This window comes from Nannospalax galili, unplaced genomic scaffold (genome assembly GCF_000622305.1).
Source record: "Nannospalax galili isolate Female #2095 unplaced genomic scaffold, S.galili_v1.0 scaffold312, whole genome shotgun sequence".
Taxonomy (NCBI): domain Eukaryota; kingdom Metazoa; phylum Chordata; class Mammalia; order Rodentia; family Spalacidae; genus Nannospalax; species Nannospalax galili.
The window spans coordinates 3,985,897-4,010,758 of record NW_008335967.1 but is presented as its reverse complement, the minus strand read 5'-3'; the positions used below and the strand labels follow the sequence as shown (position 1 = coordinate 4,010,758).

Below are 24,862 nucleotides of genomic sequence, written 5' to 3'. Positions count from 1 at the left end.
TATATATATATATATATTTTAGGTTAAGTGAATGAATGAATTATGAAGCCCCCCCCAAATCAAGGTGCAGAACAATTATAAAACACACACTCATTTATTATTACTATTATTTAAAACTCTTTGGTATCTGGGGGAGATCAATGCAGGACCATTGTATATGGCAAAATTGGAAGATACATAAAATGGTATGGCACCTTCATATAACCTACACACATCTTCCCATATACTTTAAAACAGCCCAAGTTGCATTTCTTTCTCTTTTTGAAACATAGGGTCTCACTATGTAACCCTGGCTGGCCTGGAACTCACTATGTAGACCAGGGTAGCCTTGAACTCATAGAGATCTGCCTGCCTCTGCCTCACAAGTGCTGGGATTAAAGGTGTGTGCCACCACGTTGGCTATCCAAGTTATTTCTAATAGCTAGTACAATGTAAATGCTATGTACGTAGTTATACTGTATCACTTAAGGGATAATGACAAGAAAAAAGTCTGTATTTGTGCAGTACATATAATTTTAAAAATGTAAAGTTGTTGTCCAGCATGGTGGCACACGCCTTTAATCCCAGCACTTGGGAAGCAGAGGAGGTGATCTCTGTGACACTGAGGCCAGCCTGGGATAGTCTACATAGCCAGTTCCAGGCCAGCTAGGGTTACATAGTGAGACCCTGTCTCAAACAAACAAAAGAATGTATAGTTGTTGATGAATCCAGGGATATGAAACTCACCTATAGAGAGAAAATTGTTTTCATATCTGTGCTATTATTTATTTATTTATTTATTTATTTATTTATTTATTTATTTATTTATTATTTGAGACAGGTCTCATTCTTTAGTCCACACTGGCCTACAATTTACTATATAGCCCACATTGGCCTCAACTTTGTGACAATTTTCCTGCCTCAGTTTCCTATATACTAGGATTATAGGAAAGTCATGTGTGCTTATTTGTCTTTGGGAGAACTTCTGGGAGGGAAAATGGGTAGTTGAAAGCAGGGACAGAAAGGGGACATTGCACTATATACCCCTTTGTGTTCTGCAATGGTTATGTACCATCTATTCAATGAATTATAATATATAAAGGTATTTACACTTAACTCAGGGCCTGCCCCGCATGGCAGCCATGACTTTTCCAGGTGACACAAGTTTGGGGGCTTTGTAACTCTGTTGGGTCTGTGAGTGATACTGACATTGATAATGACAATGGTGAAATGACTATGAAAAGACTTAGCTGCCCAGCAGATTTAGTTTGCACTGGGAAGGAAGGGTACAGAGCAGTGGCAGACATTTGACTTGGTATCCGACGGCCTGAAGGAGTGGTTCAGCTCTTGCTCTACCTGTGGGACAAGTCACCTTTCTGACCCATCGAGGTCCCAGGTTCCTGCTCATCTTGGGATCTCTTGCCAGCTCTGATGTTCCATAGTTTTGATAGGATGTTGTCTGTTTGGACCATGAAAACAGACAAGTCCTATCTATGCTCACTGAGATTCAAACAGTACTCCCTGACATCCCAGGAATACATGTCCTCCCCCTGCTTTCCTGGATCAGAAAGTAGAGGCTCACCCTCTTTCTTCTAGAGGCTTCCACCTCCAGTCTAAGGCCTGGGGCCTGGCTCTCTGAGCCTCTGCTGACTCTTTCTTAGCCAGGTGCTCTGCAAAGCTGCTACAAAACAACTCTTAGAGTCAGGCATTGATAGGACCACCTCTATTCCAGAGCTTGCCCACCAAGATGTATAGGGAAATGTCAGATGGCTCAGCAGCCAGCAGGCAAGACTAAATGCTGGCAAGCAAAAAAAAAAAAAAAAAAAAAAATCATGAACCAAATGACATTTCTAAGTGTTTGAGGAAAAGCCCTGTATTGGGGAAGCTGTGGGGATGGGGAAGCATTGCTTGGGCATCTATTCTCAAATTGACTGCTTGAAGGGAGGCAGGAGGGGCTGTGGAGGTGTGGGACTTGCCTCTTACTTTGGGACATCCCATGTTGTAGTTTCCCTATTAGTTTGTCTTGCTTATGATTTGGGGGAGACTAACATTCAGGCTGAGTTAAATTCTACCTGCACAAACTAGAAACTTAGAGAGAAACTTGGGAAGGTTTGGGGGTTCCAGAAGAATTCCCTATAGGAGCAAAGCATTCTTTCTAGATAGTCCTTAAAATAGTGTTCGGGGCACATGAAAAAAAGCTTATTATCACTAATCATCAGAGAAATGCAAATCAAAGCCACAATGAGATTTCACTCCAGCCTGGAGAATGACTATTATCAGAAAGTTATAAGATAACAAGTGCTGGTGAGGATGTGGAGAAAAGGGAACCCTTGTACATGTTTGGAGGTAATGTAAATTAGTTCAGTTATTATGGAAACAATATGGAGGTAGCTTAAAAAATTAAAACCATAACTACCATATGATCCACATATCCCACTCCTGAGTATATATTCAAAGGAGATGAAACCAGTATGTCAAAGAGACAGCTGTACTCCCATTTTTTTTATAGTAGTAGTCACAGTAGCCAAGAAATGGAAACAAATTAAGTGTCCATGAAGTAATAAACAGGCAAAGAAAATACAGTACACATACGTAGTGGAATACTATTCATCCATAAAAAGAATGAAAATCTGTCATTTGGAACAACACGGATAGAAGTGGAAATCATTATGTTATGTGAACTAAGGCAGGCAAAGAAAGACCAGCACTGTACATTGCATTCATGTGGAATCTAAAAAAGATTCATCTTACATTTACAGTAGAATGATAGTTGCTGGAGGCTGGGGAGAGAAAGAGAAGATGAGGGGTATAGAAAGGTTGGCTATGGATCTGGAGAGATGGCTCAGTGGTTAAGAGCACTGGCTGCTCTTGCAGAAGACCAGGGTTTGGCTTCCATAACCCACATGGTGGCTACGAACCGTCCTTAACTCCAGTTCTAGGGGAATCTGAAGCCCTCTTCTGACCTCCGCAGCACTGCATGACACAGGTGCACTTACATACATGCATACATAAATACATACATGCATTACATAAATAGGATATTATTAAAGAGAAAGGTTGGTTAATGGGTACTATGTTACAGTTAGATGGGAGCAAGAAGTTCTGGTGTGCTACTGCACAGGAGGGTGGTTACAATGATATATGGCACAGCTCAAACTGACACAGGTTGTTTTTAAAAATGTTTTTACCATAAAGAAGTGATATTGGAGAACATGTGTTTCCACCGACTAAACAATGATTAGTTGCATCAAAATGTCACATTCTTTTAATATGTATAATTTTTGTGGTTTTATGCACAAGTCAATAAGTAAATTTATTAAAAATAGAGCTTAGAGTATTATCACAGTACTAGAAAGAAAGAAGGGTTAAGGGCCAGTGATAGCTCAGCCTGATTACCTGTGTTTGATCCCCAGGACCTACATGGTAGGGGAGAACCAGCTCTTACTAATTGTTCTGAGCTCCACATGTGTGACATGACACCTTTGTGCACCTATGTATGTACACACATACACATACAATAAATGTAAAAACAGTTTTTAAAAAAGAAGGGCTAATCTATCATGCTGAGGGTAAACAAGAATGAGGAACTTTTTCTGTTTTCCTTTTTGAAAAATTGTTTTATCTATTTTAGATTTGCTTTTAATAAAAAAAATGTGTATTTGACCTGCATGTATGTATGTGAACCATGCCAGTACCTGGAGCCTAAGAAGGTCAGAAGAGGGCATCAGATCCTCTGGACCTGGAGTTACAGATGGTTGTGAGCCACTATGTGAGTGCTGGGAACTAAACCTGGGTCTTCTGCAAGAGCAGCTGGTGCTCTTAGCTGCCGAGTCATTTCTCTAGCCCTGCTTGTTTGTTTTGGTACAGGGTCTCCCTATGTAGCCTAGGCAGACTTTGAATTCATGGTCTTCCTTCTGTTCAGTCTCCCACGTGTTGGAATCACATGTGGACACATGTCACACATGTGTGCACTACCATGCCTGGCAAGAATGAAGTTTTCAAAAGATGTTTGATGGTACCTGTGATTTGATCTTCTTAACAATACTTTTATATCTGTTTTGCCTTTACTTTGAAAGCTCAGGAGTTCTAGCCTTTGGAGTTGTTACTTGAGGGGGGAGCATGAGGGTGGGGGACAAAAAGTTCACAGCTGCCACACTCAGGAAAGGGCTACTAAGAGAGGCTGTGAAAACCCTACCCCTGGTATTAAGGATGAGATAAAGCAATGCTTAGGCTAATGGATGTAAATAAGTTTGGGCTTCTGACATGGCAGGTCTGGGATAGAGCCAGCATCCCTGCCACCTCCTCCACCAGGTTCAAACCCACAGCTGAGAGTCACTATTGACTGAGTTCTGGACATACCATGCCACATGTTGCCTAGGCCACAAGGTTTCTTTCTGTACTATAAACACAAAATCTCGAGGTACCTACATCACTGGCCCTTGTAGGACTAAGGAAGGTCAAATCCTCATTTCTAGCCCCATGGCCTCTTCTGCCATAAACCTGCCAGTGTTTCAAAGAATATATTTTGTGACCAGTTACATATGATGAATAACAGAATTTCATACTTATGATAATACTTCTTTAGATGCCACTTTTATCAATCACTCCTTTCAAAATCAGTAGGGATTCACCCACCATTCCTCAACACAAAGCCTTCACTGGGCAGTGGCTCTGCCTCTTCCTGTTTGTCATTCTGAGCTTCCTGTGCTCTAGCTCCCCTCACACCATTCCTAAGCCATTCCTTCCACAGCAGTTGACTGGCTCCTGTGGGGCATTCTTCTTTGTGCTGCAGTCATTACATAAGACTGGGTCACTGGGCCATGTGTCATGACTCAATACTTCCCAGTTGCTAAACACTTTTCTATTTCCCCTCTGTCTCTTGCCACAAATTGCAAGGACTAGGCCAGTGGCTGTCAGCCTTCACCAGTTACTGGAATATGGCATGGTGGGAGGGAAGGAGGCCCAGGAGGGAGGGAAGACCTTTTTATAGAGTTACAACAGAGAGGAAAAGACTCTGATTATGACTGTGTCACGCAATACCCATGTACTCCAGCCCTAGGTCAAAAGCAGGACACTTCTAGTACCCCAGAAAGGCTGGGGGTGAGGGAGGTTTTCAATCTCCTTACTCTTAGCTGGAGTCATTTATTTGTACTATTTAGATTTTCCTCTGGGTCTCCCTTGTACCATGAAGATGACAGATCTACCATAGGTTTTCAAAGACAGCCCCTTAGGTGTCACCTTGGGAACTCAGGCACGGACTGCCAAATGGACTCCTCCAAGCAATCAGAGCCACATCAAGCAATCTACAGCCTGCAAACACCCAATCATCCAGGGTTCAAAGCTATAGAGCCCCCAGGAAGGATATATAGATATGGACATGTCTCTGGGGAGATTTGTTACAGGTATTTGACTTACTGCAGTAGCCAGAGCTGCTTAAGCAGGCTCTAGACAGCTCATGTTTTTGCATCAATGCTTATGTGTGAAGTTCATGGGGCAGGTAGATGGGAAGGAGAGAGGGGTGCAAAGTGGGGGCCCCTATGAACAATGTGGAGCCCACAGGATTAGGCTGGAACTGCAGGAGATTGGGATGAAGCTTTTATGGTTCCTTGTGGTCCTTGACCTTAACCTTGATAGAGATGTCCTGTAGAAGTTAGGACTTTTTCAGAGCTAAATGCATACACCTGGCTTGGAGTTGAAGCTGAAGAAGATTCCAGAAGAAGGTACAGCAGTTGCAGGCACAGAAGGTAGTAAGGTGACAGGTATGTGTTGCAAAGTGGCTGTAGCTGCTTTCCACCTCCATTTCTCCCAAGGAGTTCTTTCATGGCCCATTGGATTAACAACCTGTAGGGTAGGGAATTCTGGGAGATGCAGTCAGCCTGGCTCTGTGGATACTGGATAGAGCCTCCAAGGTTCCATTTGATCACTGGGTCTTCAGTTGGGTTGCACACTGGAACTTATGGGTGGCATTCTGGCTTCCTAGCTTCCTCCAATGTGTAGTCAGGGCTGAGAAGTACTGATGGCTGACACACAACTGACAAAGCTGATGTGAACCTCACTACTGACCTCAACTGGGTCCTTAGAAGTCCCCAACAGGAATGTAAACTGCTCTAGCTGTTCTTCTCTCCCTCCAGCCCTTCCTCCCCCTTCCCTCGCTTCCTGTGCTGTGAATGGCACCCAGGGTCTTGCCTGTGCTAGGCATGGGCTCTACCACTGCGCCACATACCAGCCCTTCTGGTTGTTTTTTCCTAAGGTCCTCACATTGTGTTTCCCATAGTCCTGCCTTCTCCATTTGCCTGTGTCTCTCGGCTAACACAGACACATTCCCCTGTAGTCCTCAGCACAGATTGTGCCTTGTGTGACCAATCCCTGGGTTTCCTGGTGCTAAGTGGATTAGAAACATAGAGTGGAAGACTCTACAATCATCCTGATGCCATCAAGCTCGTGGCAAATGAAGACTCAGGCATTTTTGCTGTTAAGCTTCTAAATGAAGCATCTCTTTCTCGTAGGCACAAACTAATTAAGTGATTATATACAGCAAAGTGGTCAGCGGACACTGAACAACTGTGAAACAGCAACAGAGCTGGCAGGAGCCAGTGCTGCAGGCTCTTAGGTGGCTGAGCTGTGACTAGCCAGTCCTCAAAGATAGCTGAAAGAGAAGCCATTGTGGGACAGGGAAGTGGGAAAAGAGCAGGGCTGGGCAAGGGTCTGGTTCAAGTGCCAGTGCTGACACGAACTTGCCATGGGACCTTGGGCAGGTCACGAAGCCTTCCTAAGTCTTGATCAGCCCTGGCTCAGGCCAGGTCTGTTGGGCCAATGACAACATCAACTGAGAGAAGAGATAGGAACCTGGGGGGGAGAAAGTTCACAGCATGGTCCTGTGGCAAGGGAACAGTGCCACCTCTCGATACTACCACTACAAGGTAAAGATGACAGACTATGGGTTATCTCAGATCCTCTACTTTCTTTTTCTTACGTATGATGTGGCCATTCTTTTTCTTTTGCATGTTTATGTATGTGTACATGCATGTGTGCAGTTGTGATACACATGTGTGCGTGTGCATGTGGAGTCCAGAGGTTGAATTGGATATCCTGGCTCACTCTCCACTTTATATATTGAGACAGGGTCTCTCACTTGAATTCAGAGCTCACTGATTTGATTAGTCTGCTAGCATGTTCCCAGGCTCCCATCTCTACTTCCCCAGTGCTGGGATTACAGGCTGGAAGTCATGTCTATCCAGCATTTACATGGGTGTTAGGGATCCAAACTCTGATCCTCAAGCTTTCAAAGCAAGTGCTCTACTCATTGGGCCACCTCCGCGGTCCTGGTCATCTCTAATGAGATTAAAATAAAGCCTTTGGGATAAGCTTGGAATTTCTCTTTCTCTCTTCCCCAACTTTTGTTTTCTCTCTCTCTCTCTCTCTCTCTCGATACAGTCTCATGTACTCCAGGTTGGCCTCAAACTTGCTATGTAGCTGAGGATGACCTTAAACTCCTGATCTTCAGAACTTCATCTCCTAAATGCTGGGATTACAGGCAAGCACTACCATACCCAGCTTAGAGTTTCTGCTGTTTATGCTCCCCATCTCCTCCCTGGTACAGCACACAGTGGGGCTGCGACCCTAACAGCAGGGGTCCCCAACACAGTGGGGCCATGCCATTCTACACTCTGAATGTTTCCACAGAGAGAACCCTTCTGTGAACCACAACAGCAAATCATTCACAGCATCCACAGGGTCAATCAGGGCAGGATCAGTAGCTATGACTCTGCTATAAGACTCTTCCTGAAACAGATGGGAAGCTGCCTGTGGGGTGGCCCTGAATCTTAATTCTCTTTATTTACATCTTCATCAGTGTCTACTAGAGAGTGTTGGCTGTGTGCCCCAGGTTCTAGTTACAGCTCTGTTCCTTAAAAGTCATTTCATTCATGCTCAGCCTCAAATGCTTCTCTACTTCATGGATTGTGTATGTTGCAAATGAGACAATGTGCAAAGAAATACTTCTAGAACCCCAAAGTATTGTGCTAGAGGGAAACAATGTGCAAGGCTGTTACAGACAGTTGTTAGCCACCATGGGGGTTCTGGGAACTGAACTTGGATCCTCTGCAAGAGCAGCCAATGCTCTTAACCCTGAGCCATCTCTCCAGTCCATGGCTGTCTACTTTTCCAGTGCTGCATATTGGTTGACTTTCTTGTTGAGGACAGGGAAGCATACATAGATGGGGTCTACTCTAGGAATCCTGTGAGAATAAGCATTAGGGGTGGAGGTGAGAGGGTTAGGTGTCCCAAGAGCATGCAGAGTGACAGCAGATGCTGCTTCACTGTCCACCTTGGGAGGGCTGTGCTCCATATCTTCTGCATAGCATCTGCCAGTCTGGTGTCTTGTTTATGGGTCCCATTTATTCAACTTGCAACAAGTGTTTACTGAGCACCTACTATGAGCCATGACCTTTGCCAAGGTTTGAGAATTGAGTGATGGTAAAACCAGACCAAGCCCTCATCCTCATGGAGCAGAATCTAGTCCATTTCTTCCTAAACAGGTGTAGGCTCAGGTACGGGTACTGAGAGAGGGGGACAAGTTGTAGGTACCATGTAGTTCTGGGATAGCTGCTCATGTTGTATTTTTGTGGGATTCTATATTTCATCTGAAAAGTATCAACAAGTTCCAGTGAACTCTGATAAAAAGTTAGGGGGAAAAAAGGCAAAAATTCTTCGAATCCCTTCTTAGGCCCCTTCCTGTGTGCCCACCTCTGGTTTCCAGGGTCCTACTCTTTATGATCTTATTCCCTATTGAAACATCTACCTACCTTATTAATACCTGGGTGGGTTTTCATTTAGTAGGGAAAAAAGGAAAAAGCCTTGTAGGAACCATGCACAAAGTGGAAAGAGAGGCATTGTGGAGGAGCGTCTAATACCACACTCTTAGAAAGATGGTCACTCCTTGCAGCCTGGCAAAAGTTTTCAGAACAAGAGAGGCAGGGGAAGTAGGCTCTGTTAGCAAGAGTGAGTCCTCCAGCAAATTTCAGTGCTCTCTAAGGATGGTTGGAAGTTAGGAGGAGTGTGGCAGTGGGAAGGAGAGAGGCCTGTGAGGGCCCAGCTTTGGTTTAGGGGAGGTGGCCATGCAGACTAGATAACTAACCATGCAGTGAACCTAGAGGAACACAGCTGCTTATGACGGCCCCAGCTCAGAGAAGCCCCAGCAACAGGCATTTCTTCTCAGTTCTGTCCATACCAGCAGACAAGTCCACTGGTGAGCTTCCAACTGGATTTACAGTTTCTTTCTCAGAAAAGAGAGATGTATTTTATTCTAAGACACCATCCCCAAAGCCAAATTCTTGAAAGATGGCAGACTATGAGAACTGCACATAGACTCGTTATAAGAAAATCTTGGGGAAATAAAGTACAGGTACCGAAAGCCACATATAACAAAGGTGCTATATTGGACAGACACCCTCAAAAGCCACCTGGGTGAATGGACAGAACTGGGCCAATCTGCTAGGCTGGTGCACATCCAGCTACATGCAGCCAAGCTTCTTCCTCTGAAGGAGTCAGGCTACCTGTTTACAGTCTTCAAAATGAGTGTTGACTCAGGCACTACTAACCAAGGGCAGAGTCTTAGACACTAGCTCAGTCTTCTCATTTTTACATACCTTGTTTTGGTCTGTGGTTTTGAGACAGTCTCCCGTAGCTTAGGCTGGGCTGGAACTCACTACGTAGCCCAGGGTGGCCTCAAACTCTTAGCAGTCCTCCTTTCAGCCTCTTGAGTGCTGGGATCACAGGCATGAGACACACTGGTCCCTTTATATTCTTAGCATCCATTTCTTTCCTTACAAAATTGATCTACTAAAGATCATGATATCTAAACTGTGGTTCCCAATACAGCCACATGCTCTCAATTTTAATTCAAATAATATCAGCTTAAAACTACCCTGTTTGCCAGCCGTGTTAAGCAGGACCATCACTATCACTTTTTCACGAGTGTGTGAGCCAAGGGGTCCCTCACAATAGATGTAACAAGGCAGGAAGGAAAGCATGGTTGGGGAATCCTCTGTGGAACTAGTGATTTATATATATATGCAATTGGAAGTGGCCAGGGAATGCAGTTCTGTAACGCCTTCCAAGTCTGCTTCAGTGGGAAGCAAATCTGTAATGAGGTTTGGCTCACATGATGCTCCAGGGTCCAGGATTGTATATGTTGGGTTTCATCAAACATGATTATATAATAAGGAGGCTGATGCAGCGAAAACCTATGGAATCTAAACCACTAACCATACTCACCAAATGTAATAAATATAAATTATAGATGAAAAGAAGATTAAATCTGGACATTTACTTAGGGTTTGGAGCAAGAAAAATAAGCTTTAACTTTTTTTTCCCTTTAATCTCAGCAGGCAGTCCCATGAACACAATTATCAGCATTTTCAAAAGGCCTTATCGAATATTAACTTAATAAAGAGCCCATCCACTTAATGGTGACCTCCAGACACCTCTAATATGTCCAGAGCCCTAGGTTCCTAAGCAGTAGCATCAACACAGTGGACACAATAAATGAGTTGTGTCATACTAGGGGGTAGGGGCTTTTACCATTTAAAACTATGTATGGGGTGTATTCTGATTTACAGAGGTGACAAAGAACTCTAAGACAGAATATGATTTAAAAAGACTCAACTGTCAGGTACTTTTCAAATTCAGTAGGCCACTGATATTATTTTCAAGATTTTATTATAGCATTAGTGGTCTGCATGGAAGAGCCTAAAACCATCAGAGAGGAATATCAGAAGGCAGAGGCCTTAAACAGGAGGCTGTGCTGCTCTTATTTCTTTCCTCGGTTCTCCTAAGGATTGTGTTTGCAAAAGAAAGCAAGACTTGTGAGGCTTCTGGCCTGCTCATGCTGGAGCAGGGTGGGGGGGGGGGCAGTAGACACACAGAGGGAAAAGAACGAAATGCAGATTTGACAGGCAGACAATTTCTTTCCGGGGGCTCAGAAGCTTTAAAAATTTGCTTGCAAGACGGGGCTTCTGCTCTGACAGTGTAGATGGTAAGAGATTTCCAACCCTGATTTTACAATGCTCTAGGGTACAGCCAATGATTACAATGTATGCCTTTAAAATTCTCAAAGCCAAATTAATTTCAATTCCTGTTCACTGAGACGGCGAATATTACTCAGAAGCTCCTCCATCTTAGCTATCATTCTAGTCTACCTTTCTTGGAACCACCCCCCCACCCCGAATAGGTGACACTGTCACCCTGATGTTTCTGATGTGTCTAAGCACTTGTCTCCCCCTCCTAGTAGTGGTCTGGCTCACCAGGAATTCCTCAGAGTTCTTCTCCGAGCCCTTTCCTCTCCCAGCCCCTCTCCAATCCTGTCTCCGAGCCCAGCAGTTCTGTCTGAAGGGAATCCAGAGTTTATCAGGGGAATAAACCTATTATGGCTTCTATCAGCTCACTTCTCATGCCTGGCGGGCTGGGCTAAGCATGCTTCAAGCAGTAAGGCGTTTAATCCTCATACGACCTCTCTGAAAAAGCATGAGATACTCATTTTTCCACCCACAAGAAGGTTTAAGCTCAGGTAGAGCCAGAGTTAGCCAAGGTGAGCTGAGCCAGGAACCCAGCTCCAAGCCTGGTTCTGAAGATTGTAAACCATCACTCTCTTCCATGTGAAGCTGAAGATTTGGCCTCGTGTTTCTGCACAAGAGAAGGACTCCATTGTGCACTGTGTCTGTTTCTTTGGTAGTCAGTGGGAGGATCAATTAGGGGTTACATTTCCAATTCTGCTGCCCCACCATGCAATGCCAGAAGCACTCCTTGTCCTCCTGGACTTGGGCCTAGACTGACCTAGCTTTCCCTGGAGGCCCCACCACCGAGTCAGGGATGTGCAGGGGTCATCTAAACTTCCTAGCTTGGAAGGTGCTAGTTCTGCCCAGGACTGTGCTATTGACAAATGGACCAAAGCCTGATACTCTTTCTTGGCATTCTGTGGGCATCAGTTCAAATGAAACCACTCTACTGGTAAGACCGAACATTCAAACACAGGGCTGTCAAGGAAGAGTCCTTGATCTTGGAGATGTGGAGAAGGTGGAAACAGGTATGATTCTACTCTTAGATCAGCCATTTGCTCTTGAGCCATTCCTGCTGAAGGAGACCATGGGATACTCCAACCTACTTAAAAGTCTCTTTGAAGACTGCCACTTTTTTCTGTTGTTATGGTTTAGACATGGTTTGACTATGTCGTCAAAACATTCAGGTGCTGGAGCTTAGTCCAAGTGTCATAGTGAACCCATTGAGAGGTAGGTCTGAATGCAAGGCAATTAGGTCATGGGTCAATGTCCTGAGAATAGATTAATGCTGCTCTCAAGGAGTGAATCAGTTCTTGGGAGAGTGAGTTGTTGTAAATCAAAACATGCTTGGTCCCTTCTGCATGTGGTTGTTTTCTTTCCTGGTTCTTCATCAAGTTGTGATGTCCCCAGAAAACCCTAACAGGAAACCAATTAGATGGGGTTGGTTGATCTTGGGCTTTCAGTCTCTAAAACAGTAAGTTAAATAAGCTTATTTTCTCTATAAGGTACTCAGCCTCAGGTATTTTGTTGTAACTGCAGAAAAAGGATGAAGATACCCCATCAATCCACATTCTATACCACCAACTACTATGTGGAAATAAAATACTTGCTGGGCTTTTGCCCCTTGTCTGTTCTTACCTTTTTTTTTTTTCTTCTTCTTCCTGAGTACCTAATACTATCAACCATTTAGAGTCCTGGGGTAAAGATGAATGTTCAAATAGCCAAGAGGTTTCATACATTTGTCATGTGTTTCTTATAGTCACCTGTGAGATGAAAGTTGTGGGGGCTTATGTCTAGTCACTTACTCCCAAGGTCTCCACAAAGACTGGGTAGACCAGTACCACCAGGAAGGTGAGGCCTAGGCCTCTGCACAGGCAGAGTGACAATTAAAAAGAGTAAAAGTTCAGCCAGTAAGACACACACACACACACACACACACACACACACACACACACTGGCACACCAGACTTATTCCAGGAGGGTGGCAGTGGTAGGAAGAGGGATGTGGTCAGAGAGAAAAAGCTCATAGAAGTGTGTGACAGGGTCTTATATTAAGAGTCCCTGTCTGTACCTACAGGCCTAATTCCTACTGGAACACAGAGAGTTAAAGATGAACCCACTCTTGAATCTGAAACCAATTATCCATGGCAATTTATTAAATAAGAAAGGTTTCTAGGCCTCACTGAAATGAATGTTTAGTGCATTTTCCTAGCCTCAGATGCTCACTTCTTCACTTGTCAGCACCTGCTAGCAGCAGCTGTAAGAATCTCACCAATTTTGCTGTATGTGCAAATCAATTTGATTTCTCCCCCAAAGCTAAAAATCGGTGAAGTGGTTACATTCCAACGAGGGCATGCCAGTGACAGCACAGACACAAGGAGGCTGAGAAGGAATGGCCCTGAGGTCATCAGTGACTTCTTTCTGCTCAAGTTAAATGATTTTCACCTGTCACCACCAGCATGCAACTTGGGGTTAGGATCAACAAGCTCTTCTTTCTCCTGAAAGTCCTTGCTCTTTGGCTTTCTTCTTCTCACCTGTACTGGCTCCTTAACCGTTAATCTGCCCATCTACCCACTCATCCATCCATCCATCTACTCACCTACCTACCCATCTGTCCATCTGTCTGTCCGTCCATCCATCCACCCGTCCACCCATCCACCCATCCATCCATCCATCCATCCATCCATCCATCCATCCATCCATCCACCACCCATCCATCCATCCATCCAATAGATATTTAAGGACTCAATGTACTAGACATTCAGAGAGTTACAAAGTATATTTATGTCTGGTTTTACAGTGAAAAAATGTTTTTGCATACATTATTTCATTAAATCATCACCATTACCATATGAGGTGGCTGTTAGTATCACAATTTTATAGATGAGGACACAGACTCTAAAAGGACCTGTGACATTAAGTAACAACATAACCAGAAGGTGTCAGGGACATGAATTCAAGTTTTCATACCATTAAGAATTCATAATAGCACTCTGCTATAAATTGGTCAGTACAATTTTCTATTCATCTTCTTGTTACTAACTAAATGTCATGGTCCACTCAACACATATTTACTGAGATTGTACTAGGCTCTGAGGGGTGTAAACACTGAGTTTCTGCCCTCACAGAGCTTGTGTTGTAGCTGTGGAGACAGACATTAAAACATGTTCACACAATAAATATTTGTTTTCAACACATGAGGGAGAACTAGTCTAGATGTGAAAATTAGAAAAGTTTCCAAGAGGAAGTAATCATTAAGATACATTCTGAAGGATGAGTCGGAGTTGGCTTTGGAAAGAAAGGATGAAAGAAAACCATCTCTAGAGGGGGGGGGATAAGCATGTGCAAAGGCCCTATGGCAGGAAGACCCAATGTACTGAGAATTTCAGGCCAGGTGCACTGGCATATAGAGAGTGGAAGGGAGCCTGGCACAGGCTGTGGTCCAGACCACACATGGCCTTGTAGCCATGTTCACGGTTTTTTAGTTTTAGCTCAGGAGCAATGGGAAGCCACAAGTCAAGAGAATGACATGATCAACTTTGATTTGGATTCTGACTTTGTGCAGAATGGGTTGTAGAGGAGCAAGAGTGGAAGCAGGGAAACAGCTGGAAGGCTTGTGCAGTTGTCCAGGTGAGAAGTGATGGCAGCTTGGGCCTGAGAGGTGGTGGAAATGAAGAGAACCCCACAGCTGCCCCCTGCTCTGCTCAAGCCCACTTCCTCTCTAGACCCTGTCACCAGAGTGTGCTCACGAATTCGCAGTACATGGAAGCTTGTCCACACTTCGGGGCTCTCTGCTGGAGTCTCCTCTTCCAGGAAGCCTTCTGCAGACAATGCCAGTCCTGCGAGGTCTTTCCGGAGCTGTGGTATCTTCTGCACTGCACGTGCTCACACCTGACGCTGCTCTAGGGCTTGGCGGCTCTCCACTCCGCTCCAGGAGATGCTTGCATTTCTCTTGCTGTCTTGCTTTCTCCCTTTGGAAAGTAAATGCTTTGTTGGCATTTGCTGTATCGTATCAACAGGGCGCCTCTGGAAATTACATTTGTCAATGATTGCTCATGCCAATTGCCTTCCCCCCCTACATTAAACACTGGCCGCTTACATCTGTCTTCATGATCAGGGTCTAGCAAAATGCATGTCTTAGTTTTTCCATTATTTCCTCTAAGCTTGCTTCCATATTTCTCCTAGCAAAAGCTGTTTTAGGGGGGAAAGGAGTAGGGTGGGGAGGGGGCAGGAGTGTAATTAAACAGGGGCGGTCTGACTGGAATTCCTATACCTTTTAATGGGGCATTTGATTAATCCTTTCCACAGGACCCATTATTCATGCTGTGATGGAATCTCATTTTATAGCTCTTAATACATGGACCCAATTTATCCACATCACATTGTATTCTCATACTTGTCACCCAAGTTATTAGCTATCTCCTTCTCAGTGTAAAACCATCAGCAAGTTTGATTAGCTTATTCCCCAGGGATGATGGGGAGATAAGAGCAGACACAGCACAGTATGGCCACCGATGGCTCTGCATCCTCAGAAGACTTCTATCCAGCATCCCAAGAAGGAGCCAGGGTAACCACAGTAGACTTCAATTCCTCCTCCCTGCATGGAAGGAACACCTGGAGGGGGTCCAGGGGCCTTGGTTGCAAAGGGCCAACTGCTAGAACCCCTAGGGCTGAGCCAGCTTCCCAAGTGAGATTATTTCAGTGAAAGGTAGTAGGGTTCCTCTCTTCTTGCTTCCTGACTTCCTTCTCCCCAAGCCTCTAATTCCCCAGAATGTCTTCTTATTTCAGGACACCACTTACATCAATAGTTCCTGCCCTCCTGAGATCTGGCAGGCCCTACGTTCTGGAAGGATAGACTTGGTGCTAGTTGCTGCTCTTTCCTAGTAGGGCTGGCTCCCTAAGAAGCCTGCCCCTTCTTCCTCTTCTTGGGAATGAAATCTGAACCTTGGCTTTAGTCCCTTCTAAGCAAATCACCCTCTAGACCTAGGCAGGAGAGAAGGGTCCTGCAAAGGTCTCACATGATGGGGCGGGGCGGGGGGTGTTCTCAAAGCCCACAGAGTTTCCAGTCCCCTTCTACCTAGTCAGGTCACAGTCACATGGTCCCAAGGGCCACAGTTCCCTTTACCTTTGTGCCAAATGCCCTTCCCATCATTCTAGGAGGTTCTGAGTCTGGTAAGATTGGGATGCAAGAGACTCACTGTTGGGGAGATGTCCTTTCCCTTGTGACACAGCCTTGTTCTCTCACATGTGCCCATTGGATTTAGAGACTCTTAACAAGCACTAAAGTGAAGTGGCATGTCACTCCTGAGGCTAGGCCATAAGCGCAGCTTGACTTCTCTCTGACTCTCTGTCTCTGTCTATCTCTGCGTTTCTGTGTCTCTGTCTCTCTTTCTCTCTCTGTTGGCTCTGAGGAAGATGAACCTCTAGGTTATAAGCCTTGTGGAGAGGCCTAAGACACTGAGAGAAAGGAACTGTGGCCTCCAGCCAATAGCTGTGGGAGTGACCCATCTTGAAGTGGGTCCTTCAACAATGGTCATGTCTTCAGCTGATAGCTGACTGTGACTCCATAAGAGGCTTGGAGCCAGAACCACCACCCAGCAAACTGCTAACTGTTGGGGGCATTTGTTGTCTAGCACCTCAGGGGAAAGTCCTCATCACTTTCCTTCATCTCTTCTTTGATCCTTATAGTACTCTCTGTTGACCTGTTCCTGGCCTCTCCTATGTGTCCATACATCCCCACAGTCTCCTAAGAAGAGAGGATGGAAGGAGGAGCTCCCTGAGGCCTGGGTTTGGAATCCAACCTCCTTGCCTGACACCCGAGTGCCATCTGACATTAGGAGAATGACTTTTGTAGAGGGCAGCCTTCCTCAGGCTGTGAAACTCCCTCTTGTTTCTGAATCCTGGGGCCAAATGACATCAGTCGGGCCCTCAGCCAGATGAAAAGGCTTTGCAAACAACATGTTCCCTTTTGTGTTACAGGCTCATCTCCTGTACCCTTTCTACTCATCTGTAGTTTCCAAGAAAGGTCACATCTTGTTTCCACTTTGCAGTTAAATATATCTGACACAGGGAGGGGATTCCAAAATTGGATGGAGATGTAATTGGGCTTACACACTGCAAGGTGCACCACTATATTCCAGCTGTGCTGACTATGTCCTGCCAGCACAGACACGTCTTGAGAGAGGTGGCACCTGGTGTTCACATCTCAGAGGATACAAGAAGCAACATATTGTTTGCTTCTCTCTCTCTCTCTCTCTCTCTCTCTCCCTCTCTCTCTCTCTCTCTGTGTGTGTGCTGTGTGCATGTGAGACACAGGGTTTCATATATTCAGACTGGTCTCAAATTTGAGATATATCTGAGGATGACTTGAGCTTTGGATCTCCTGAATGCTGAGATTATAGGCATGTGTCACTATACCCAATTTGTGCAGTGCTAGGATTGAACTCTGTGTATGCTAGACAAGCACTCTACCAACTGAGCCACATCCCCAGCCAGTAAGATACAATTTCTGATTAAAAGACAAAACAAAACAACGGCAACAAAAAACAAGGTGTTTTCCATTTGGTCAAATCCTACTCATTTCTTTTTACAAAATCCACCTCTGTTCTGAGAGGGAAATTCAGACACTGACGGGCGTCCACTTCCTGGAAGACCTGGAGAGGGGAGGAAATAGTCACTTCAGCAGTGAAGTGCCCTCGCAGCAGTGGTTCTCAAAGGACAGATTCCAGGGCAGAAGTGCTAGTGTCACCTGGAGACTTGCTAGACATATGCATACATTTTCAGGCACACCCCAAGCCTGCAGTATGACAAATTCAAGGTGGACCTCAGGGACGTGCACTTTCACAAGACCTCCAGAGCATTCTGACGCATGGCTAGAGGGTAAGCACCAAGACTGAAAGGATCAGACATTTAAATTATTCACTCACCCATTCATTCATTCATTCATTCATAAGACAGTGATTGAGTACATACTACGTCAGACACTGAGCTCCCGGGCAATGGGAGTTGGTAAGGAATGCCTTCCTTGAGGTCTCATGTCCTCCCTTCCCCTGCTTTATGACAAAGCCTGTCAAGATCAGAGGAATCCAAGGATGCAATTTCAAGGGCCAGGCATCATTCTTCATGGGTAACTCAACAGACAGAAGGCACACCAAAACTTTTAAAGTCAGTAAATATATGGGTTTAATATGCCTTGTACAGCTGGCTCACCTGTTAAGTTTAAAAATAAATAAAAAAGATTACATGATTCCCCTATGTATGAAATGTAGGGCCACTTCAAGGGTGGACTGTGGTATCTTTTCATCTTTCAATATACCAGTTTGTGGTTCCCTCGCTTTGAGTTTGCCCCTATTTTTCTCCAAATCTATATAAGTCCTAATAGCCAAGATGCCTAGTGTGTCTCTCAGGGCAGGGCACTGGGGTATCTCTGCTGTCCGTCCGTCCGTCCGTCCGTCCCTCCCTCCCTCCCTCCCTCCCTCTTTCCCTGATCCTACAAAATATATGTAGCAAACACATGTTCCATAGCTGAAGAACAGACAGAAATGACAAGACCATGAAATCCAGGTGGAGCTTTTAACCCCAGGCACATGATCCTCATGTGCTAGCTAGACCCTTAGCCCCATGGGGGAGTTTTGTGGGTCATGAAAACTGATTAATTGGGAAAACATAAAAGGAGATACCACTGTCCCCTTAAGGTGTTCTAGTAGGAAACATCTGACTAAAGTCTGTAAGATTTATTTTATAATTTTAAAAATCAACTGGGGTGTGGTGGTAGTATGTGCCTATAATCCCAGCACCCAGGAGGCAGATACAAAAGGATCTCAAGTTCAGGGCCAGCATGGGCAGTATAGCAGTTCTGAGACCAGTCTGGATACAGAGAGAAACTCTGCCTCCTCCCTTCTCCCCAAATTAAAGTTCATGCTAGAGTTCTCCTTCAGTAGCATAGACATACCAGGCTGTAAGATGTCTTAATGCTCACTGGATTTTGTGCCCTGAGTAAGCCTGGCTATGCTAAACAGGTTTGTTATGAGATGTGCCCCATTTTCTGCTTTCTTGTCGTGTCTCAAAGAGGCTCAGTGACACTGGAATACTGATTTTCTTGTGGTTAGGATGAACCACAGTTGATCCAGCCAAGCCTGTGTTTCATTGCCCTGTATGTCCAACAGCTTTGAGGATGAAGGAGGTGCCCTCTGGCTACAGAGATCACAGCTGGGCAGATGGTCCAGCAACACACAGTCCTTTGGTGTGGGCACAAGGCCTGTCTGGGAACCGTGCTCCTGAAGTACACAGGCCTCTTTTTCACTCACAGGGGTGTCACGTACTGGTCACCCGTGGTTTAGTAACTAGATCAGGAGGCCTTGTTTGCCTCTCCAAGAATAACTGGGTGCTCTTACTTTTACATAGCCACGAGATCTAAAGCCCATGGGGGCTGTGTGGAAAACCTTTTGGTATCTTTTAAGCTGCTCTAGAGGCTGCAACTGGAGGGGAACTGAAGCATATCTGCCTAACCCACCAGCTTCCTATAACCAATGCTTTTTAAAACAGTAAGTCCAACCCCTCTCTATTTTTAATTCAGGGTTGCTTGTTGGCTTTTGCTGAGACATTGATTTGATTAGTAGCATTCTGTGGAACTACAGACACGAGATGTTGAGCTCACAAATGGATGATTCATTTCAGGATTCTGAAACGAGAAATGTACCTATCAATGGCAAATTGGAGGCTGGAGATTCTGAGAAAGCGTTTTCTGCATATAAATGGGACAAGCAGTGAAGAAATTTGCTTATGGTTACAGTCCTGAAGCCAGGGACCACCCCATGGTGCTCTCTACTCAGGAGAAGTGAAGGCTCCATGGGAGACTGCTGGGATTAGGCACTCCTGCGTTCAGACACCCATATGCCACCTCATTTATCTACCTGTGACAGGGAAACTGCTGGAAGAGAATCAAAAGATGACAAATTGCTTCTGGTTTTAAAGGAGCTGTTCAGGCTGGGTGCATGCCCAGGGGGGACTGGATTTTGTGCCAGGAGCTAGCACTTCCTCCCATTATAAGACCACATTTTGGCAAACACCCACCAGCAAACGACTGTTGTCTTCTCTCACCAATGGACCTCAAGACGCTTGCCCTGCAAGCCTGAAATGCTAACTTTATGGCCACATGTGCAGCAGAGGGCAGACCTGCCTCACAGTGCACTGAGAGAGGATGAGGACATAGAGGCAAGAGTCCTAGATGACAGGGAGTTTTCCCCAGTGGAGAAGGACAGATAAGGGGGAATGAGTTTGCAGGATTCCAGGGCTGAGACAGTGTCAGCCAAAGACTATGGCAAGGACTGACTTATATGTGATAAGTAGTAATGGATGTTCAGGATGTTGGCCCCTGCAATCTGCTTTTAAGGACACAGGCACCCCTAATCCTTAACATCTCTGATGGCAGGAAGGAGATGCATTGGGAGTTTCAGTATGGTCCAGCTGGGCAAAACTCAGCCCTGCATATTTCCCCTGCTAGGCAGCCAGTGGGTCAGTGGTGCCTGATTAGCATTCTGGCTATGGTCCTTGCTTCCTTTCAGTTCTGGAAATAATCTGGTGCTTTACTTATACATAGCCATGAAATCTAAAGTCTACAGGGGCTGGGTAGAAACCTTTGCAGTATCTCAAGCCTATGGAGAAGAGTCTGTATCAGTCAACTCTGCCTGTGCATCGACCTCTGCCATGTATGGGAATCTATGAGATTAGACAAGAGCCTCACCACACTCACATGCCCCAATGCTAGGTGGTCTATGCTGCAGCTCTGTCTGGAAACTGTCTTCCTGAGCACCTCTACCTGACAGGGATTATATTAACTCCATTTTGTAGATGAGGAAAGTGAAGCACAGGGGGATTGAAGGATTGGTTACTTAGGGAGTAGCAGAGGCCAAGTCAAGTCCAGGCAGTATAGCTTTCCTAAGCTTGTGTCTGACTCTCTAACCTAATGCTCTTCATATACAACAGCTAGAGAGACCCCTAAAAAACATAGGTAACTCAGGTCTTCCTCCTCCTCCTCTCAATCCTCTGGAATCCAGGGGTGCTGGGCTCGATGTAGAACCTGCAGTATAAAAAGACAGACACTCATCCCCAGTCCCCCTCCTATTTCTAAATTCAAGCCAGACTGCAGAATGTCGTTTTGTGTCTGTTTGTGTTGAGCGTTCCACTGTGCAGCTGGAGACTGCTTCGTAGATGGCATCTCTGTTCTCCCTCCCCAGCCTAGCACCTGGACCCTCCCTTCACACTGCCCATCTCTGGCCATACTCCTGCTGCCAGCCACTGATGTTCTCTGTCTAACCTCATTATACATTTCATCTAAAGATGCCTATTTTCTACGCGGCAGTCAGGCATATTTATAGCACAAGCTACATGCCAAGGCATTTTCTAATAATAACCTTGGAACAGAACCACTATACCCATTCCACAAACCAGCAAACAGAGGTGAGAAGCCCCAGCAAGGTCACAAAGGGGTCTCAAATTACCAAGTCTCTTGTGTGACTTTATAAAAAGTTCTCTCCCTAGACTGTTTCCTCTTCTTAACTTCCTGTCTAACAAACTCATCTGGGGCCTCAGAACGAGAGACATTATCAAGATCATGTTGTATCTGTGTGTGTTCTGAGGCTTCAGAGTACTAACTAGCAGTTCTACGCTCTGCTGGCATGAGCGTTAATGCCTAGCTTTCTGAAAAAAAAAAAAACAAAAAACAAAAAAACCCTCTCATTAGTAGGTTCACATGCATAAAGCATTCACTTGATGTTTTGGGTCTGCATCTTTTTCTCATCACCCAGTTGTAACTAATCAGCATGGTGAAGGGATTTATTCTCATGCAGAACACAAACCAGCTGCCTTTCAGTGCCTGCTGAAATGACCGTAACTTTGGTTCTGATGGGATCTTCAGGCTAGGAAGCGAAGGGAGAGATCAGACCCTCTAAGTGGACTAGACAATCTTCCTTCAAGCCTCAAAACTGCTGGAGTGCTTTTCCAATGGTTAGTTATTACTGAGAGCTTAGATCCCCTGTGAAGGAGAGATGGAAAGCTAGAGGATGTGTTCCTACGTCTGGCATTAGAAACGGCAAATATGAAAACTTTCCTAAGGGCGCATCTGCCTCCTGGGGTGGGCGCAATGTTTGTGCTGTTGTTGCGAATTTTATTCCCTGGGGTCTGTTCATGGAAAATAGAGGTGGTGTAGGAACAGGGAGAGTCAGGAGTCCTAAGTTCTGGTCCAGGTTCTGCCTCTATTAATGATAGGACCTTAGTCACTGGGTTTCTCTGAGCTTCCAAATCTGCAAAGCTCTACTCTCTAGTGGTATACTTTGCTGAGTTCTTCTTTAAGTCCAAACAAGTGAATTGTGGGAAAGCACTATATACACAGTGAGATGCTGCAGCAATGTAAGGGCTTCCTAAAGGTAGATGCTCAACTCCAAAGGCAGCAGTGAGCACAGAAGCCTCTTACTGCTGTTTTCGGGGGAACCATTTTCTACAGAACACTGCTGAGAGGTGGCACTAGGGGTTGGAGGGGGCTGACCATAGAACACAAGAGTCACAGCATCCAAAAGCAGGCAGCAGTGACTACTTCAGGTGCTCACTGTCTATACTCATGTTTGTTCTGGAGTCTTCATCCTCACATTTGGCACATGGTGCTTGGCATATCGTGGGTGCTCATAAACACAAGACAAATCAAAGGCTGCTAGCCTACAGATTTCAGTTTCTTTGGGAGAAAAAAGTTGACAGGTAGGAAAGGGAAGCCTGAGTGTAGGATGACCATTTGATGCAGATCTATGGGACCAGGGTCACGCCACCTGGGTATCCTATCTGAATATTTGCATCATGCATCTCTCAGCAGCAGAGAATTCAGTATCTGAATGGAAAGCAGTGTGGTTGGAGTCACCTGAAGCTCTGGATTCCTAAGGTGATCCCTGTTTTCCCCTTCCCTTTCTCTTTCCCTGACTGATATCATTTCACCTCAGGGATCCAACAGAATCACCCTTCTTTTATTTGCCCAGCACCAGATTATCATCTTTGAGATACTTCCCTGATCGCTGCTGGTGGCTTCCTGCCTCCAGCTAAATCTCCTTAACAGCTCAGGGCATTCAGTGCAAAACTGCAGCCTTCAGCAGGCCTTGTGCTCGAAACTGCCATGTGTGCTTTGTGAAATGTTCACCAGAAGCACAACGTGTACTGCAGCACCGCTGCCTGGATCAGGATCCGACTGGTGCACGTGGCAGGGAAGTGATAGTCGGGCCAGGAGGTGATGTGATCAATGGGGGATTTCCCCTTTAAACTCATACAGCAAAAGCCTTCCTGGGCCAATTCAGTATTCATAAGTGGAAAGCAGAGATGGCGTTTCTGTTTCGCCAAGAGCAATAGCTATTCATCATGGAGAATGACTGAAATAGTTGTACATACAATGCTTTCCTCGCTGCTGTAAATTACGGTATACAGAAGATTAAACTTAAGCCTAATGCTACCCTTGAGCTTCAACAGCTGAGTCCTATAAATGGATACCCGTTAAGAGGAGAGAATCTTTTTCCTGGTTACTATTTAAAAGCGTATCTCTATTAAAAGCTTGTCTTAAACATAAATTGCCAGGCAGCCTGCCCCAGCCTCAGGCAGGCACTTCCTCAGGGCACTGGCTGGTGGAGTCCCATCCAAATGACACAGAGGCTCGACCTAAGCAGGCACAGGAGTGTAACTGAAGCAGAGGGACTCTACAGAGCACCGAATGAGGACTCACTTGCTTTCTGCCAGTTGGACCTAGGCTGCAGGGGTTGCAGAGAGGACTCTGCAGGCTTAAAGAGAGACCTTCAGAAATAAAATGACCTTGAACCCCAAACCATTGTAGAAACTTTCTTGTGGTACCTGGTGTTCTAGGAAGTATCAAGGCATCCTGGCCTAGAACTGAAATGCCAATTTTCCCAACTATGGTTAATTGTCCAAGTCCTTGCTCCTCAAAGTGCAGTCTGTGGACCAAAAGTACCCACATCACCCAAGGGAGCTGTTGGAAATACAGACCCATAGAATCAGAACATTCTATCAAGATTCCCCAGGTGTCTGTGTGTGCTTTCAGGTTTGAGAATCAAGGGACCAGTAAGCAGGCGCGACAGGGTAGGAGTCTCCCCATGTTCCCACTGGAAAACCATGATAAATGACAAACCTAATTGTGAAAACAGGCCCTTTGTGGTGGACCACGGGATTCTGAGTTCTCCTTTTGGAACACTTTTAAAATGGAATTTGAGTTGAGAGATGGTTTTTATGAACTGGGAATGAATGTGTCACTCTGAACTTGAGAGATGCCACAAATACATCAGGGTGTAAAAGAGAGTATATTAGCAAAAAGTACAGGCCTTCTACATTAATCAATGTGTCTCTAGTCCCACTGTGAGTCAGTAGTTTGAGAATGCATTGCCAGTGTTCTGGGCCCAGTAGTTATTGGTTGTAATCAGCAGTTTACGATTAGTGGGTAAAGTATGCAAAGGTCTCTATGTTATTTGAGAAGATAGACATTCTTGGTAACTTTAGTTTTTATTAGAAAAGAAATTATAGTTCAATATGCATAAAAAATACAATAATAATCATTAAATAAATAGAAATTTTGGTGAAATAAAATCTAAAAACAAGGAGGGGGGCTGGAGAGATGGCTCAGTGGTTAAGAACACTGGTTGTTCTTGTAGAAGACCCAGGTTTGAATCCCAGCACCCACATGGCAGCTAACAACTGTTCTTAACTCCAGCCCTAGGGGATCCGACAGCCTCTTCTGACCTCCGCGGGCACTGCACAACACGGGTGCACTTACCTACATGCAGGCAATACAT

General features: G+C 45.1%; 1 protein-coding gene across 8 annotated transcripts in view; it reads right to left on the bottom strand.

The window, feature by feature from the left end:
• The window catches only part of Atxn7l1 (ataxin 7 like 1), a 250,556-nt gene that overhangs the window by 127,653 nt on the left and 98,041 nt on the right, over positions 1-24,862 (bottom strand). Inside the window, exon 4 of one of the 8 annotated variants that reach the window (XM_008830736.3) lies at positions 13,798-15,004. The exons of the other annotated variants lie outside the window; for them this stretch is intronic. Within the exon in view, the coding sequence (XP_008828958.1) occupies positions 14,919-15,004 (86 nt within the window). The 3' untranslated portion in view covers positions 13,798-14,918. Of the gene's footprint in view, positions 1-13,797; positions 15,005-24,862 lie in introns of those variants that run through there. 8 annotated transcript variants of the gene reach the window in all.